Source organism: Dendrobates tinctorius, unplaced genomic scaffold (assembly GCF_039654945.1).
Source record: "Dendrobates tinctorius isolate UK_male_01 unplaced genomic scaffold, ASM3965494v1 ptg000028l, whole genome shotgun sequence".
In the NCBI taxonomy this organism is placed as follows: Eukaryota; Metazoa; Chordata; class Amphibia; order Anura; family Dendrobatidae; genus Dendrobates; species Dendrobates tinctorius.
In genome coordinates this window covers 35,728,859-35,748,088 of record NW_027361696.1, presented here as the reverse complement: position 1 = coordinate 35,748,088, position 19,230 = coordinate 35,728,859, and the positions used below count along the sequence as shown (strand labels likewise).

General features: G+C 41.4%; 1 protein-coding gene across 1 annotated transcript in view; it reads left to right on the top strand.

The window, feature by feature from the left end:
* LOC141085287 (phospholipase A2 inhibitor and Ly6/PLAUR domain-containing protein-like) overlaps positions 1-18,418 on the top strand; it is a 32,853-nt gene extending 14,435 nt beyond the window's left edge. The window contains exons 3-5 of the mRNA XM_073570565.1: positions 827-973; positions 16,999-17,139; positions 18,043-18,418. Of these exons, the coding sequence (XP_073426666.1) occupies positions 827-973; positions 16,999-17,139; positions 18,043-18,236 (482 nt within the window). The 3' untranslated portion in view covers positions 18,237-18,418. The remainder of the gene's footprint in view (positions 1-826; positions 974-16,998; positions 17,140-18,042) is intronic.
* Positions 18,419-19,230: the final 812 nt, after the last annotated feature.

Here is a 19,230-nt window from a genome sequence, read left to right as displayed (position 1 = left end):
AGCTCTGCCGTGTGCTCAAACAGTGGTTTAGCCCCACATACGGAGTATTGGCGTATTTGGGAGAAATTGCACAAAAAATTTTGTGGTTCATTTTCTGTTTTTACACTTGTGAAAATAAAAAAAATGGTTCTGAAGTAAAATGTTTGTGAAAAAAAGTTAAATGTTTATTTTTTCCTTCCACATTCCATTCATTCATGTGAAACACCTGAAGGGTTAATAAACTTCTTGAATGTGGTTTTGAGTACATTGAGAGGTGCAGTTTTTAGAATGGTGTCACTTTTGGGTATTTTCTGTCATATTGACCCCCCAAACTCACTTCAAATGTGAGGTGGTCCCTAAAAAAAATGGTGTTGTAAATTTTGTTGTAAAAATGAGAAATCGCTGGTCAACTTTTAACCCTTATAACTTCCTAAAAAAAAAAATTATGCTTCCAAAATTGTGCAGATGTAAACTAGACATGTGGGAAATGTTATTTATTAACTATTTTGTGCAATATCACTCTCTAATTTAAGGGCATAAAAATTAAAAGTTTGAAAATTGCAAAATTTTCAAAATTTTTGCCAAATTTCGATTTTTTTAACATATAAGCGCAGTTCATATCTAAGAAATTTTACCACTATCCTGAAGTACAATATGTCATGAGAAAACAATGTCAGAATCAGCAGGATCCGTTGAAGCGTTCTAGAGTTATGGCCTCATAAAGTGACACTGGTCAGAATTGAAAAAATTGGCCTGGTCACGAAGGCAAAAACAGGCTCAGGCGCGAAAGGGTTAAGGTATATATTTATTTTTAAAAAACAATAATCTTTGTTATGTTTTCCTCTAGGTGGAAACAAGGCTGAAACCATAATCAGATCATGCTTACCGTCATCTCAATGTAACACTACGGGCACCATAAGCACTTCAGAACTACAAATAAGGATGGCCATGTCATGTTGCAGCACTGATGACTGTACTCCTAAAATTCCAGAATGTAAGTCATCAATTTCTGATTTTTTCTATTTGAACCTTTAATTTGCAAAAGGAAATCATCCACTGACTCTAATACTCCACTAAAAACTATCATCAGCAGAGAAGACCAGCAAGGGGAAGATTGAAATAGTAGCACCTGTAATGAGATAGGACAGTCTAGATAACAAATGAAAAACATCTGCTGTCCAAAAGGAAAGGACAAAGGCAAAAGGTTTTCAGCAACACAACCTGCTGTGGCTCTGTGGACAGAGATGCCGACAGCAGAGCACAGGATCAGTGGATCGAATGCCAAGTCATGCACTGCACGGTCAAATGATCACAAGTTTGTGATTTGCATATATCCGATCATGTATCAGCTAGACATGAGTGACCTCGTACAATACACTTTCTTGCACAGAGCAAGATCAGTCAAGTCTTGTAATGTGGCTGGAAGTATGCAAATCGCATAATTGAGGTCAGTTAACAAGGAACCTGGAGAATCCTGACAGCATGCAGTACCAATCTCAGGATTGGTAGAGATCCCAATGGTTGGATCTCCAATGACTAGAAAGTTATCCTATGAATAAAAGGTAACTTGATTTTATGGTAATATCCCTTTAATGCAGTATTCCTATCTCATACATTTATGGCGTATTTAGAGGGTATGAGCATTCTACCCATCTTTCCACTGACATTGTCTCGTCAGAGCTTTTGAAACTGATGCAAGCCTTAATAGTTGAAAGTAATACGTACTATATCACTTGATAAGTTGTATGTACTAGATCATTGAGATTGATCATCATTTATCCAGAAATGTACTGTATTTATAGTAGAGAAAGAGAACATTTTTAATTACTTTTTATTTTTTGCAATATTTTTATTTTTTGCAATTACTGAACCACCGCATGACCAGCTCTACCCTCTCCTACTGTATCCTCACCCATCCCTGTAGACTGTGAGCCCTCGCGGGCAGGCTCCCCTCTCCTTATGTACTTGTGTGTCCCTTGTCTTACACATGTTTATTATACTTGTCTATATTTCCCCTTTTCACATGTAAAGCGTCATGGAATAAATGGCGCTATATAAATGTATAATAATAATAACAATAACAATAATAATCAAAAAAAGTAGAGTTGAGTGACTCTCTCAAATTTCAATTTGGGCAGATTTGTAAAATTCAGAGAGTAGATTCGATTTGCATTGAATACATATGGTCCAAATAGAATCTGTCTCTTCTTGGGCCACACCTGTCCCACTACTGCTGTTTCCTGCCAAGATCTCCAAACAGCTCTTCTTCTTCTTCCTTTACCTCTGGGTCTTCTGACAGGCAAAACCACCGACTAAGCAATACAAGTCAAATGGAGTGCGATGCACATCAATGTGGGGCTTGGTTGGTGCTGGCATTGGCTAGAAGACCCAATAGAGAAAGAAGAATGACTAGAAGCCAAAAAATAGTTACATAATTAATACGGTTGAAAAATAGGCAAATGTCCATCATGTTCAACCAAGGGATAAGAGAAGATAAAGGGAAGGTGCACATGCACACGCACAATACTTGATTCAGACTGCCCCCAAAAAGTTAATCATTTCCCCATAATAATATTGATCTCAATAAAGTTTGGATACAAATGAGATTTTACCTTGGACAACACAATTTTATGTTCTCTGATAGGGTATGAATAGGTAATACCAAGGCATCTCTCTGTTGTAATGAGTAGATGTCTCTATGACATATGACCAAAATATCAGAGACAGCCGACAGCATTCTATACATACATCAGGATGCATGCTCCAAATCCATAGACCCATTTTGACAAAGTGTTCCAAACAAAAAGGAACAGCATCCAATCCAAGCGAAAAAAGTAGAAAAATCTTTTTTCCGTCATGATATGACGTTTCGACCTATATGATCTTTATCGATAAAGACCATGTAGGTCGAAACGTCGTATCATGGCGGAATAAAGATTTTTCTACTTTTTTCACCTGGATTGGATGCTGTTCCTTTTTGTATGACATCTGTCCAGTCTGTAAGTATCATGGAAGCTCGATATTCATTGAGTAGACCCGACGTGTAATGTTCACACACATGTCTTCTCTCTTACCTTTTCTTCAGTTAGGTTAAGGATTCCATTTCTTTAAAAAAACAAACAAAAAAAAATCAATGTAATATTGCAACATATTAGCAAAACTCTTGACATGCTGCAATCCACATCACGTCCATTGAGTGGCCGCACATAGACACAGATAGCATAGACATCTCATGGCATAGTATCACAAAATCAAGCCTTTTTTTAGCGCTAGTAATCTTGTGCCATACATGTTGAATTTGAGAACTAAGACAAGAAAGGATATATCTAGATAAAGTAAAAGGACAACAGCTTTTGGAAGGAGGTCAAAAATTCTTCATAAGTATATACATGAAAACCATTATGTAAGCACAATACCCAAGCCCATTTTTCTTGAACAAAGAGCGGGCAACACTCAGGATACTAGTTGGTCATATTGATCAAAATCACAATTAAGTGACATACAAATCAAGAGTGTTACTCATACTTGAATAAAATCAAAACATAATTTATTTCAACAAAATATAAAATTTGACAAACACAACATATAAAAAGGGTTGCCCCAAACCAACTACCATCTAAACAAGGAAAACAGCTACAGCAACATGAAAAAGATATACAATAAAATAACATAGAGACTGAATTTATTTCTTTTCATATACAAGGTAATCTTTTCCTTCCTGCAACACTATGAAGCAATAGCTGTGCAAACCAAGTAATGTGCAAATATGAGAGAGAGAGAGAGAGAGAGAGAGAGAGAGAGATTTGCTGCCAGAACGGTTTTCGGGGTTAAATTCAATGAAAGGAAATTCTTCCGGGCATGCGGAGTATAAAAATGCGGATCCGTTGGTCGGATTCCGTCAATTAATGGTTGGCAACGGATCCTGCGCCCATAGGTGACCATTATAACGCATAGCGGATAGCGACGGATCTGTTGCAATCCGCTGTTTTAACGCTGACAAAAAACATTTAATTGTCCGTCCACTCCAGACAGCTGATTCCAAAATTATGACGGATCCGTCAAAAAATGGATGCAACTGATGACCATCTGTCAAAATCCGCCACTAATGCAAGTCTATGGGAAAAAAGGCGGATCCGCAAAAAAAAAAATGGTGGATCCGTTTTTTTTGCAAAACAGCGGATTTTGACTGACGTCAAAAACTGAAGTGTGAAACAGGCCTAAGAGGTAAGGTTTCTCCTTGTGGAGAGCTTGTCAAGGTAAGGAGGCTTATTCGGCGTGCAATGCTCCTCTGGGAAATTAATATGCAAATTGCCTCTTCAGAGAGAAAGAGTACTTGAACTCTATAGCGCCACCTGTTGGTAGTAGCGATCCTACTTGCGATAAAAGCCAAATCGGAATCTCATTTTGCAGACACGGTGTTTTGGGCTATTGGCCCTCGCTGGTGCAAAGTAAGAGAACTGATTTAGCTAGGTGAGAGGCTCTGGACTGAGGTCTAAGGGGTAAGGTTTCTCCTTGTGGAGATTGACATACCAGCTCTGGCTTGTACAAACGTATAAATATTGCATTATATCCTGAGGTTGTATATAAATTCATATACTTACCTAAAATTGTCCATCATCCACTTCCGTCTGGATGTCCTCGAATCCCACAATCCACCGCGGTGCACCGGAAGTACGCCGACCGCCATATTGGAATACCCAAGTAATGGGTATTCGAATATGGCACCAGCTGCTGGTACCTTGCCCTTGCGCAGTACCACCAGCTGGACACCGCCGTTACACCCACGCTGGACCCGTCACCAGGACCCGCTGCCGGACCTGCCGCCAGGACCCGCTGCCAGACCCCCGCTAGGACCCGCCTGACTACACGTGCCAGATCCCGCCGATGCCTGCCCACCCACCTCTGTGCAGTAACAGCACACAGGAAAGACCGCAGCTTGTGGCCTGTGCTGGAGATGGGGGCCGCAAATCACCGTCTTTCCAGTCGGCTGTGAGAGGGTGTAATGAGAGGGGTATAATGAGAGTGGTAAAATGAGAGGGTATAATGAGAGGGTTATAATGAGGGGGTGTAATGAAAGGGGTATAATGAGGGGTTATAACTAGAGGGTGTAATGAGAGGGGTATAATGAGGGGGTATAATGAGAGGGATATAATGAGAGGGGTACAATGAGAGGGTATGATGAGAGGGTATAATGAGAGGGGTGTAATGAGAGGTGTTATGATTGAGTCACCGTAGGAGGCAAAAACAGAAATGCTAGCTAAGTCCAGAAAACCAGAGAAGTTGGCAGCTATCGGATTGCAGACCCCTAAACTTATCAACACAACTAGCAGTAGCCGTGGGGGGTTCCTACGATGCCCTAGACCCCTCGATCACAGCCGGAGAATTAAATAGGCCTAAAGAAAGAAAGGGGAAATCTAAACTGCCCCAGAGCAGACCCCAAAGCAATAGGCAGCCCCCAACATATAATGACGGTGAAGCAAGATGAAAACACTAACACAGACAGAAAGATAGGCTGAGCAAAGACGGGGCCCAAGCTAACTACATAGGAAAGGACAGGAAGGCTGCTGTCTGCAATCCGTGAAAAACCCTATGAAAATAAGAGCCAACAGACTGACAGTGAAAAAGGCCCTGAAGACGCTAGGCTTCAAAAAGCTATGTCAGTACTCAGGAATATTCTGAAGACAGAGCAACAGGCAAAAGGAGATTTAGCTCACCCCAGCAGGGAATGGCAGAATCCAGAAAAGCAAGGAAAACAAAAACAAAACACAAATGCAACAGGCAAAGCAAAAAACTTAGCTTTAGGGGAGCAGGAAACAGACTGGTGTCCTAGAAGTCCACAGAGAAATCACCCGCAGGGCAGAAGGGCGTCGGCAGCCTTATATCCAGTCCGTGACTCCACTCAGCCAGTCATCCTCATTAGACTCAGGTGCCTGATAATCAGGCTCATTACCTTCCTTTACCAGAATAGGGAGTTCACAAGACCTCAGTGACGAAGGGGAAAATGAACTCACAACAGTACCTCCCCCTTGAGGAGGGGTCACCGAACCCTCATCCATGCCACCAGGGCGATCCGGGTGAGCCCGATGAAAGGCACGCACCAATCTTTTGGCATGAATATCAGAGGCAGAGACCCAGGAATTATCCTCCTGACCATAACCCTTCCACTTAACCAAATACTGGAGTCTCCGTCTAGCCAAACGGGAATCCAGTATTTTCTCTACCTCATATCCATGTTACCTTCAACCAATACAGGGTCTGGAGGTGCCATCCCAGGAACAACTGGTTCAACAAACCTCTTCAACAAGGACTTATGGAACACATTATGGATTTTAAATGTGACAGGAAGAGCCAAACGAAAAGAGACCGGATTAATAATCTCCAAAATCTTGTAAGGTCCAATAAATCTAGGCTTAAACTTAGGAGAAGCCACCTTCATAGCAATATTTTTTGATGATAACCACACCATATCACCAATCTTAAACAGGGGACCAATGGTCCTATGTCGATTGGAAAACCGCTGGGCCTTTTCCTGGGAGAGAGATAACTTATCCATCACTTGGTCCCAGATCTGGTGCATTCTCTCCACCACAGTGTCAACACCTGGGCAGGCAGAAGGCTCCACCTGCCCTGAAGAAAATCGAGGATGAAACCCAAAGTTCCAAAAAAAAGGTGACATCAAAGTGGCAGAACTAGTTCTATTATTTAAAGCAAATTCGGCCAAGGGCAAAAATGAAACCCAATCATCCTGATCAGCGGAAATAAAACATCTCAAATACGATTCCAAGGTCTGGTTTGTTCTCTCTGTCTGCCCATTGGTCTGGGGGTGAAAAGCAGAGGAGAAGGACAACTGAATTCCCAGCTTGGAACAGAAAGTCCTCCAAAATCTAGACACAAACTGAACTCCTCTGTCAGATACAATGTTCTCAGGAATCCCGTGTAAGCGAACCACCTGTTGCAAAAACAGGGGCACCAACTCAGAGGAAGATGGCAACTTAGGGAGTGGTACAAGATGAACCATCTTAGAGAACCTATCACAAATCACCCAAATAACAGTCATTCTTTGAGAGACCGGCATATCAGAGATTAAATCCATTGAAATATGGGTCCATGGCCTCCTGGGGACCGGCAAAGGCATCAACAACCCACTAGATTGAGAACAAGATTTAGACCGGGAGCAAGTCCCACAGAACTGCACAAAATTCCTGACATCATGAGACAAGGTGGGCCACCAAAAAGAGCGACTCACCAGATCTCTAGTACCAAAAATACCTGGATGACCAGCCAATGCAGAGCCATGAACTTCAGACATCACTCTCTTCTTCCACTGTTCAGGAACATACAACTTTCCACTGGGACAACGCTCAGGTTTGTCCTCCTGGAACTCTTGCAGCGCAAGTCTCAAATCGGGTGAGATGGCAGAAAGAACTACCCATTCGCCTAAGATGGTAGCAGGCTTGGTCACCACAGGAGAATCAGCAAAGAAACTCCTAGAGAGGGCGTCTGCCTTGACATTCTTAGTTCCAGGAAGAAAAGAGACCACAAAATCAAAACGTGTAAAAAACAAGGCCCACCTAGCCTGTCTAGGGTTCAAGCGTTTAGCCGACTCTAGGTAAATCAAATTCTTGTGGTCAGTGAGGACCACAACTTGATGTTTAGCTCCCTCCAGCCAATGTCTCCACTCCTCAAATGCCCATTTCATGGCCAACAGTTCCCGATTTCCCACATCATAGTTACATTCAGATGGAGAGAACTTTCGGGAAAAGAAAGCACAGGGATTCATTTTAGATGTTACAGGATCCTTTTGGGACAAAACAGCTCCTGCACCAATCTCAGAAGCATCCACCTCTACCTGGAACGGGAGTGAGACATCAGGTTGCCGCAAAACCGGGGCGGAGGTAAATCTTCGCTTCAGCTCCTGAAAGGAAGCAACAGCCTCCGGAGACCAATTCAACACATCAGCACCCTTCTTAGTCAGATCAGTCAATGGCTTGGCAATACTAGAAAATTTTGCTATAAATTTCCGAAAAAAATTAGCAAAACCCAAAAACTTCTGGAGGCCCTTCAAAGAAGTGGGCTGAACCCAATCATAAATGGCCTGTACCTTGGCTGGGTCCATTTCAATAGTTGACGGAGACAAAATAAATCCCAAAAATGAAATCCTCTGTACTCCAAAAATGCATTTCGATCCTTTGACATACAGGGAATTCTCCCTCAAGATCCGGAACACAGTCCAAATATGTTCCACATGAGAATCCCAATCCTTGGAGAAGATCAAAATATCATCCAGATAGATAATCAAAAATTTATCGACAAAGTCTCGGAAAATATCGTTCATGAAGCACTGGAAGACAGAAGAGGCATTAGTGAGCCCAAAAGGCATCACCAGGTACTCAAAATGTCCCTCCGGAGTATTAAACGCCGTCTTCCATTCATTCCCCTGCTTAATGCTGATAAGATTATACGCCCCCCTGAGGTCAAGCTTGGTAAACCAGCAAGCACCTCTAACTCTAGAGAATAGATCCGAAATCAGGGGTAACGGATACTGATATTTAATAGTAATTTTATTGAGGGCACGATAATCAATACAAGGCCTTAAGGAACCATCCTTTTTGGCCACAAAAAAAAACCCGGCACCTAAGGGTGAAGAGGATGGTCTAATATGACCCTTCTCCAACGCCTCCTTAATATAGGACCGCATAGCCTCGTGCTTGGGTACAGATAAATTGAGGAGCCGACCCTTGGGAAATTTACACCCCGTGCTTAGTTCAATTGCACAGTCATAACTCCTATGAGGAGGCAAGGACACAGACTCATTCTCACTAAATACATCATAAAAGTCCGCCAAATAGTCAGGAACATCATGCGACTGAGGAGAGGTGGAAAAAACCGGAGCCTCACTAAAGGCACACCGACAACCCCAACTCACCACAGACATAAATTTCCAATCCAAAACGGGATTATAAATTTGCAACCAGGGAAACACCAGAACAATGGCATCATGCAGACCATGCAACACCAAAAATCTGCAATTTTCTTGATGGTCTGGGGCGTCCCGCATGACCACCTGGGTCCAAAACTGAGGTTTATTTTTAGCCAAAGGAGTAGCATCAATCCCCCTCAAAGGGATAGGCGTCTGCAGAGGTGTCATCAGAAATCCACAACGTTTAGCAAAATCCAAGTCCATTAGGTTTAGCGCTGCTCCCGAATCCACAAAAGCCTTGGCGGAAAATGTGGACAGGGAGCAGATCAGAGTAATTGCCAGAAGAAACTTAGGTTGAACACCACCAACAGAAAACGTGTGTGCAAAGCGTTTCTCTCGTTTAGGACAAACAGAAATAATATGCGAGGCATCTCCACAAAAAAAACACAGCTTATTACGCCTTCTGAACTCCTGACGTTGCGCCTTAGACAAAACTCTATCACATTGCATAGGTTCAGACGTCTGTTCAACCGGTGGCAACACCTCTCGTGCAATCCTGCGTTCACGCAAACGCCGACCAACCTGAATGGCTAATGACATAGAATCGTCCAGACCAGAGGGAACAGGAAATCCCACCATAGTATCTTTTACGGCTTCTGACAAACCCTTCCGAAAGAGAGCAGCCAAGGCATTATCATTCCAGGTAGTAAGGACCGCCCACTTGCTGAACTTTTGACAGTACAACTCTGCAGAATCTCGACCCTGGTTCAATGCCAATAGGGTCTTTTCAGCCTGATCAATAGCATAAGGTTCGTCATACAACAACCCCAAAGCTTGAAAGAATGCGTTCACATTAGTCAGAATAGGATCATCTGGTTTCAAAGAAAACGCCCAATCCTGGGGATCGCCACGCAGTAAAGAGATGACGATTTTAACCTGCTGCGCGGAGCTCCCTGATGAGTTAGGCTTCAAGGCAAAAAATAATTTACAATTATTTTTTAAACTCAAAAATTTAGATCGATCCCCAAAAAATACATCAGGTGTAGGGGTCTTTGGTTCAACAGCATGCGAATGAGCAAGGTAGGCGGAAATTCCCCGCACTTCCGCAGCGAGCTGCTCCACACGATCAGACAATTGCTTTATCTCCATTGAGAGAAAAAAAAATTCCCCCTATGGCCTCAGAGATATAGAGGAAAGAATATACACACACCTTTTTTTTTTTTTTTTTAAGCACAATTCTTTCCTGCTATTGAGTACCCTAGGATCTGCGGTATGGCGGGTGATTCTGTTATGATTGAGTCACCGTAGGAGGCAAAAACAGAAATGCTAGCTAAGTCCAGAAAACCAGAGAAGTTGGCAGCTATCGGATTGCAGACCCCTGAACTTATCAACACAACTAGCAGTAGCCGTGGGGGGTTACTACGATGCCCTAGACCCCTCGATCACAGCCAGAGAATTAAATAGGCCTAAAGAAAGAAAGGGGAAATCTAAACTGCCCCAGAGCAGACCCCAAAGCAATAGGCAGCCCCCAACATATAATGACGGTGAAGCAAGATGAAAACACTAACACAGACAGAAAGATAGACTGAGCAAAGACGGGGCCCAAGCTAACTACATAGGAAAGGACAGGAAGGCTGCTGTCTGCAATCCGTGAAAAACCCTATGAAAATAAGAGCCAACAGACTGACAGTGAAAAAGGCCCTGAAGATGCTAGGCTTCAAAAAGCTATGTCAGTACTCAGGAATATTCTGAAGACAGAGCAACAGGCAAAAGGAGATTCAGCTCACCCCAGCAGGGAATGGCAGAATCCAGAAAAGCAAGGAAAACAAAAACAAAACACAAATGCAACAGGCAAAGCAAAAAACTTAGCTTTAGGGGAGCAGGAAACAGACTGGTGTCCTAGAAGTCCACAGAGAAATCACCCGCAGGGCAGAAGGGCATCGGCAGCCTTATATCCAGTCCGTGACTCCACTCAGCCAGTCATCCTCATTAGACTCAGGTGCCTGATAATCAGGCTCATTACCTTCCTTTACCAGAATAGGGAGTTCACAAGACCTCAGTGACGAAGGGGTAAATGAACTCACAACAGAGAGCGGTATAATGAGAAGGTTTTATGAGAGGGGTATAATGAGAGGGATATAATGAGGGGGAATAATGAGGGGTGTAATGAGAGGGGTGTAATGAGAGGGGTATAATGAGAGTGTGAAATGAGGGGGGTGTAATGACAGAGGTGTAATGAGGGTGTAATGAGGGGGTGTAATGAAGGGGTATAGTGAGAGGGTGTACTGAGAGGGGTATAATGAGGGGTATAATGAGATGGTATAATGAGAGGGTGTAATGAGAGGGGTGTAATGAGGGGGTGTAATGAGAGGGTGTAATGAGAGGGTTATAATGAGAGGGTTATAATGAGAGGGTGTAATGAGTGGGTGTAATGAGAGGGGTGTAATGAGAGAGTGTAATGAGAGAGTGTAATGAGAAGGTGTAATGAGAGGGGTATAATGAGAGGGGTATAATGAGAGGGGTATAATGAGAGGGTGTAATGAGAGGGATATAATGAGAGGGGTATAAAGAGGGGGTGTAATGAGGAGCATAATGAGAGGGTGTAATGAGAGGGTGTAATGAGAGGGATATAATGAAAGGGGTATAATGAGAGGGTGTAATGAGAAGGATATAATTAGAGGGATATAATGAGGGGATGTAATGAGGGGTATAATGAGAGGGTTTAATGAGAGGGTGTAATGAGAGGGGTATAATGAGAGGGGTAATGTGAGGGAGGGAATGAGAGGGGTGTAATGAGAGGGTGTAATGAGAGGGTATAAAGAGAGGGGTATAATTAGAGGGTGTAATGATAGGGTATTATGAGAGGGGTATAATGACAGGGATGTAATGAGAGGGTGTTATGAAGGGGTATAATGAGAGGGTGTAATGAGGGGGTATAATGAGGGGTGTAATGAATGGGTATAATGAGAGGGGTATAATGAGGTGGTATAATGAGACGGGAGTAGAGTTGAGCGATACCGTCCGATACTTCAAAGTATCGGATCGGAATGGATCGGCCGATCTTAAAAAAAGTATCGGTATCGCCGATTCCGATACCGGAAGTCCCATTCAAGTCTATGGGACTTCCGGTATCGGAATAAGAAAAACCCTGTTTTTGCCTTGTACAGCCTCTCTGGGGTCTGTACGGGCCTTTCGGGGGGCTGTGCCGGCCTGCCAGGGGGTCTTTGCAGGCTCCGGTGGTCTGTGCCGGCCTGCCGGGGGGCTGTGCCGGCCTGCCGGTGGTCTGTGCAGGCTCCGGTGGGCTGTGCCGGCCTGCCGGGGGGCTGTGCCGGCCTGCCGGTGGTCTGTGCAGGCTCCGGTGGGCTGTGCCGGCCTGCCGTGGGGCTGTGCCGGCCTGCCGGTGGTCTGTGCAGGCTCCGGTGGGCTGTGCCGGCCTGCCGGGGGGCTGTGCCGGCCTGCCGGTGGTCTGTGCAGGCTTCGGGGGTCTGTGCAGGCATCGTCCGATGGGACTACAAGTCCCATCGGGCGATGCCTGCTACCATGACAGTGATTGACACATTAGCCAATGATGGGACAGTAGTAGTCCCATCATCCGGCTAATGTGTTGAATGTAAAAAAAAAAAAAAAAAAAAATTACATGCTACATACATGCTACATACATACAACATGCATACTACATACATGATACATTCATACTACATACATGCTACATTCATACTACATATATACTACATGCAACATACATACTACATATATACTACATGCAACATACATACTACATATATACTACATGCATGCAACATGCATACTACATATATACTACATGCAACATACATACTACATATATACTACATGCATGCAACATGCATACTACATATATACTACATGCTACATACATACTACATATATGCTACATACATACTACATATATACTACATGCATGCTACATACATACTGCATGCTACATACATACTACATGCTACATACATACTACATATATGCTACATACATACTACATATATACTACATGCATGCTACATACATACTGCATGCTACATACATACTACATGCTACATACATACCACATATATACTACATACATACTACATGCATGCTACATGCTACATACATACCACATACATACTACATACATACTACATACATACTACATGCATGCTACATGCATGCTACATACATACAACATGCATACTACATACATGATACATTCATACTACATACATGCTACATTCATACTACATATATACTACATGCAACATACATACTACATATATACTACATGCAACATACATACTACATATATACTACATGCATGCAACATGCATACTACATATATACTACATGCAACATACATACTACATATATACTACATGCATGCAACATGCATACTACATATATACTACATGCTACATACATACTACATATATGCTACATACATACTACATATATACTACATGCATGCTACATACATACTGCATGCTACATACATACTACATGCTACATACATACTACATATATGCTACATACATACTACATATATACTACATGCATGCTACATACATACTGCATGCTACATACATACTACATGCTACATACATACCACATATATACTACATACATACTACATGCATGCTACATACATACCACATACATACTACATACATACTACATACATACTACATGCATGCTACATGCATGCTACATGCATGCTACATGCTACATACATAACACATATATACTACATGCATGCTACATACATACTACATGCTACATACATACCACATACATACCACATGCATGCTACATACATACTACATGCTACATGCATACTACATATATACTACATGCATGCTACATACATACTACATGCTACATACATACTACATACATACTACATGCATGCTACATGCTACATGCATGCTACATACATACTACATGCTACATACATACTACATATATACTACATACATACTACATACATACTACATGCATGCTACATACATACTACATGCTACATACATACCACATACATACTACATATATACTACATGCATGCTACATACATACTACATACATACTACATGCTACATACATACCACATATATACTACATACAGTCATATGTTAATGTTTGGGCACCCCTATTAATGTTAACCTTTTTTCTTTATAACAATTTTGGTTTTTGCAACAGCTATTTCAGCTTCATATATTTAATAACTGATGGACTCAGTTATATTTCTGGATTCAAATGAGGTTTATTGTACTAACAGAAAATGTGCAATCTGCATTTAAACAAAATTTGACCGGTGCAAAAGTTTGGGCACCCTTATCATTTTCTTGATTTGAACACTCCTAACTACTTTTTACTGACTTCCTGAAGCACTATATTGCTTTTGTAACCTCATTGAGCTTTGAACTTCATAGCCAGGTGTATCAAATCATGAGAAAAGGTATTTAAGGTGGCCACTTGCAAGTAGTTCTCCTATTTGATTCTCCTATGAAGAGTGGCATCATGGGCTCCTCAAAACAACACTCAAATGATCTGAAAACAAAGATTATTCAACATAGCTTTTCAGGGGAAGGATACAAAAAGTTGTCTCAGAGATGTAACCTGTCAGTTTCCACTGTGAGGAACATTGTAAGGAAATGGAAGAACACAGGTACAGTTCTTGTTAAGCCCAGAAGTGGCAGGCCAAGAAAAATATCAGAAAGGCAGAGAAGAGGAATGGTGAGAACAGTCAAGGACAATCCACAGACCACCTCCAAAGACCTGCAGCATCATCTTGCTGCAGATGGTGTCACTGTGCATCGGTCAACAATACAGCGCACTTTGCACAAGGAGAAGCTGTATGGGAGAGTGATGCGATAGAAGCCGTTTCTGCAAGCACACCAAAACAGAGTCGCCTGAGGTATGCAAAAGCACATTTGGACAAGCCAGTTACATTTTGGAAGAAGGTCCTGTGGACTGATGAAACAAAGATTGAGTTGTTTGGTCATACAAAAAGGCGTTATGCATGGAGGCTAAAAAACACAGCATTCCAAGAAAAACACATGCTACCCACAGTAAAATTTAGTGGAGGTTCCATCATGCTTTGGGGCTGTGTGGCCAATGCCGGCACCGGGAATCTTGTTAATGTTGAGGGTCGCATGGATTCAACTCAGTATCAGCAGATTCTTAGAATCATAGAATCGTAGAGTTGGAAGGGACCTCCTGGGCCATCTGGTCCAACCCCCTGCTCAAAGCAGGATTCGCTAAATCATCCCAGTCAGATGTCTGTCCAGCCTCTGTTTGAAGACTTCCATTGAAGGAGAACTCACCACTTCTCGTGGCAGCCTGTTCCACTCATTGATCACTCTAACTGTCTTGACAATAATGTGCAAGAATCAGTGACGAAGTTGAAGTTACGCAGGGGATGGATATTTCAGCAAGACAATGATCCAAAACACCGCTCCAAATCTACTCAGGCATTCATGCAGAGGAACAATTACAATGTTCTGGAATGGCCATCCCAGTCCCCAGACCTGAATATCATTGAACATCTGTGGGATGATTTGAAGCGGGCTGTCCATGCTCGGCGACCATCAAACTTAACTGAACTGAAATTGTTTTGTAAACAGGAATGGTCACAGATACCTTCATCCAGGATCCAGGAACTCATTAATAGCTACAGGAAGCGACTAGAGGCTGTTATTTTTGCAAAAGGAGGATCTACGAAATATTAATGTCGCTTTTATGTTGAGGTGCCCATACTTTTGCACCGGTCAAATTTTGTTTAAATGCAGATTGCACATTTTCTGCTAGTACAATAAACCTCATTTGAATCCAGAAATATAACTGAGTACATCAGTTATTAGATATATGAAACTGAAATAGCTGTTGCAAAAACCAAAATTGTTATAAAGAAAAAAGGTTAACGTTAATAGGGGTGCCCAAACTTTTACATATGACTGTACATACTACATACAATACATTCATACAATACATACATAGACATACAGTACATATAACATAGAGTAACATACTTACCAATACTTGTCACATTGTTCCCCGAAGGCATTGTCTTTTACGGAATAAATATTAACATAACAAACCACAAAAATACTCACCCACGATCCGAAGCAGTCCACGAGTGTGTCCCACGACGATCTTGGGTAGAGAACGGCAGCATCAGCTGATGCTGCCGTTCTCTACGGGCTGCAGGAATCCAATGACGGAAGGTAGGTATCCTTCCGCACTGTATTCCTCCGCCACTTAAAACAAAAAAAAGTCCCTAGTCTCACTTTATGCCATTGCTGTGTGGGAATTTCCCACGCTTTAAATCATCAGTGAGTACCAGGGTGTCCAGTCCCAGTGGACATTTACCTACTACCAATACCTAAGAAAGGAAAGGTGCGACACATATTACCTCAATCCGTGCTGTAGATAAAGGTGTACGCCAAATGGCACCCTGTATCCCTGCACCCTGACGTGCGTTTCGCCAGTGCTTCTTCCTGGGTGTGGGGTGTTCCTTACCCAGCCCAGGGCTGCCTACAGTGTCCCCCAGATTTTGTTGAGTTTCCTCCCTTCTGGTCCTATACTTTTCATGGATGGTTTTGTCCATGCTTTACTTCCTTTATGAACCGCTGCTTGGAGCTCTCTCACATGCATGAAGCAAGTCAGGCACTAGCATTTCTATTTAACCCTATGATCGCAAGTTGTTTGAATGCATGATAGGTAACTGCTACTTCCCTGTGGTTTACCTGGATTATCTTGCTATGGTCTTCTGATGTTTATATTTATTGTTACTCTATACATTGTACTTTTTGATAATGAATTGTTAAATAAAGTGATATATTTTATTATATCCACCTAGTTGCTCACTCTTCCTCCTCACACACATGCCTTTGTATATGTTGTGTTTGTCAAATTTTATATTTTGTTGAAATAAATTATCTTTTGATTTTATTCAAGTATGAGTAACACTCTTGATCTGTATGTCACTTAATTGTGATATTGATCAATATGATATACATGAAAGCCATTATGGTATAAATTTTATAAAAAAAAACACTTATTTTAACTTTTCCCTTTTATCTCTTTAGTGCCATCAAAAGGCACCAACCTCAATGGTCTGGTCTGCCGATCCTGTCTATCTTCTGACTCAACCTGGTGTTACACGTCAGATACTGTACATTGCACCGGAGATGAGAATATGTGTATTCTCCAAACATCAAAGCTATCAGGTACCAAAAGTTATTTTTTTTTAAATTCAGTTTAATGGGAATCAAAGTTAAGAACTAATGGGTCCTCTTCATATTTTCTCATCACTGAACTAGTGAGGGCAAAATAATTCTTCAATGTGCCCATTATAGACCAGGAAAATGATTTACTGTCCTCGTTTAGAAAAAAATCAGTAATTACATTTATAGCATTTATTTTTAATTTGTTTTTCTTTTGACAATACTGTCTATGCAATCTGCGCAATGTGCCCCTTTAAATACACAGGTAAAGAGGTTGTCCACTACTTTTACATTGATGACCTATCCTTATCCTTTCTGTCTGATCGGTGGGGGTGCGGCTCCCGGATCACCCGTCGATCAGCTGTTCTAGGTGTCGCTGGCAGCAGGAAGCGCTCAGTTATGGATCTTCTCCATCGACTGATAGTGGCCACTATTCAAATTAAAAGAGTTGGATCTGTAGTACTTGGCTGTGGCCACTGTCAGTAGATGGTGCAATTGCGTAACTGAGCACTTCCAACCACCGCTGGCACCGAGAACAGCTGTTCGGCAGGAGTGCCGGGTGTCACACTCCCACTGATCAGACTTTGATGACCTATCCTAAAGCTAGCTCATCAATGTTAAAGCAGTGGACAACCACTTTAATAGGGTATGCTCTTCTTTCTCCCTTAACTATTGCTATACCTGTAAGAGGCATTGACATATATGCCCCTTTCATTCTGCTTATTGACGTTGAGGTCTTTCAGTAATGAGACCAGTGGAATAAATATATTCTACTTTGACATTGTAACATTTAATAGGTCAGAGTGTTGGGTAAAATATAAATAATATAAGTTGCAATATATAAATTACATAACTAAATATGCAATGCTATGTGTGTAAAACCATTTATTGTGTTCATTTATGTAGGAAGCAACTCATCCTTAACAGCCATTCGAGGATGTGCAACAAAATCCGTCTGTGATCTCGGCAGCCAGACTGAAACCTTTGCCGGTATATCAATGGACGCTAAAACCTTCTGCACTAGTGGCAGCAAAAGTTTCCACAAAGTCATCCTGAATCCGGCCGTTGTGTGTCTTCTACTTCTGAAATTGTTTTTCTAATATTTTTTTTAGGGATTCTTGGAAGAATGAGGCCAAAACAATGTAGAGAGTAATATATTATGCAATATTCTTTAACATACCTTGGCTAGAAAATAAACAAGAATAAAAGTATGTAACTTTTTTGCCTCTGTTGTTTTACTCTTTGTCTCTTGTCTATATTTCTTTACTCTTTGAAATGGGTATTTCAAAACTTTTCTAAGTTAAACCTCCTCCTCCTTTTTCAAATTTAGCTTGAACTCATCAAATAAGTTATAAGCCAAGATTTCCTTAACAAACGTTAATAAAATCTACAAAATAATAAATCAATACAACACCGAAGAGTTTGGGTCTTGTATGTTTTTTTTTTTTCTATTGAGCACATAACTAACAAGTTCAAGACTAGGTTGTTATTGTTTTTTATTCTATGAGGCATGTTTTGGGGTTTACAGTATTTCATGTGTTTTTTTAGAGTTCAATATTTTCTTCTTGTTAAGATATTCACAAAATGTTTGCTTCCTTATCATGGGCGGACTACCTTTTAGGTCATGTAATTTACTAATTTTCTTTGTTCTTTTATGTCCCGATATAAGGGGAAAAAGTAAATAAAAGGGAATATGTGTTCGTTTATCAGAATCTTTTTTTAGAAATGAGGACTAGTTAAACACATTTTAAGAAATTTTCCTTTTTTAAAACAATTATTTTTGTACATCGGGTACGTTGTTTTTAAGAACGTGGGCTGGAAACAGTGATTCGGACAAGCAATGATTTTTGATTTATGTTATTTTCTTTATTTTTTGGGGACAATACGTTCCTGATAAGATCATAAAATGAGCCTTACAAATCTTTTAACTTTTATCTGCATTTTTCTATCTTAATTTCCCTGTGTTTGGGGCTGCTATATTAGTCCCAATTCCTCGCTGAAGTCTGCCTGCTGGCAACTCTGCAGAGGTGATCTTTCTATAAAATCAGCAGTTCTTGATTCCAGTATCCGGTGATCACATAGTCGCTAGGTTCA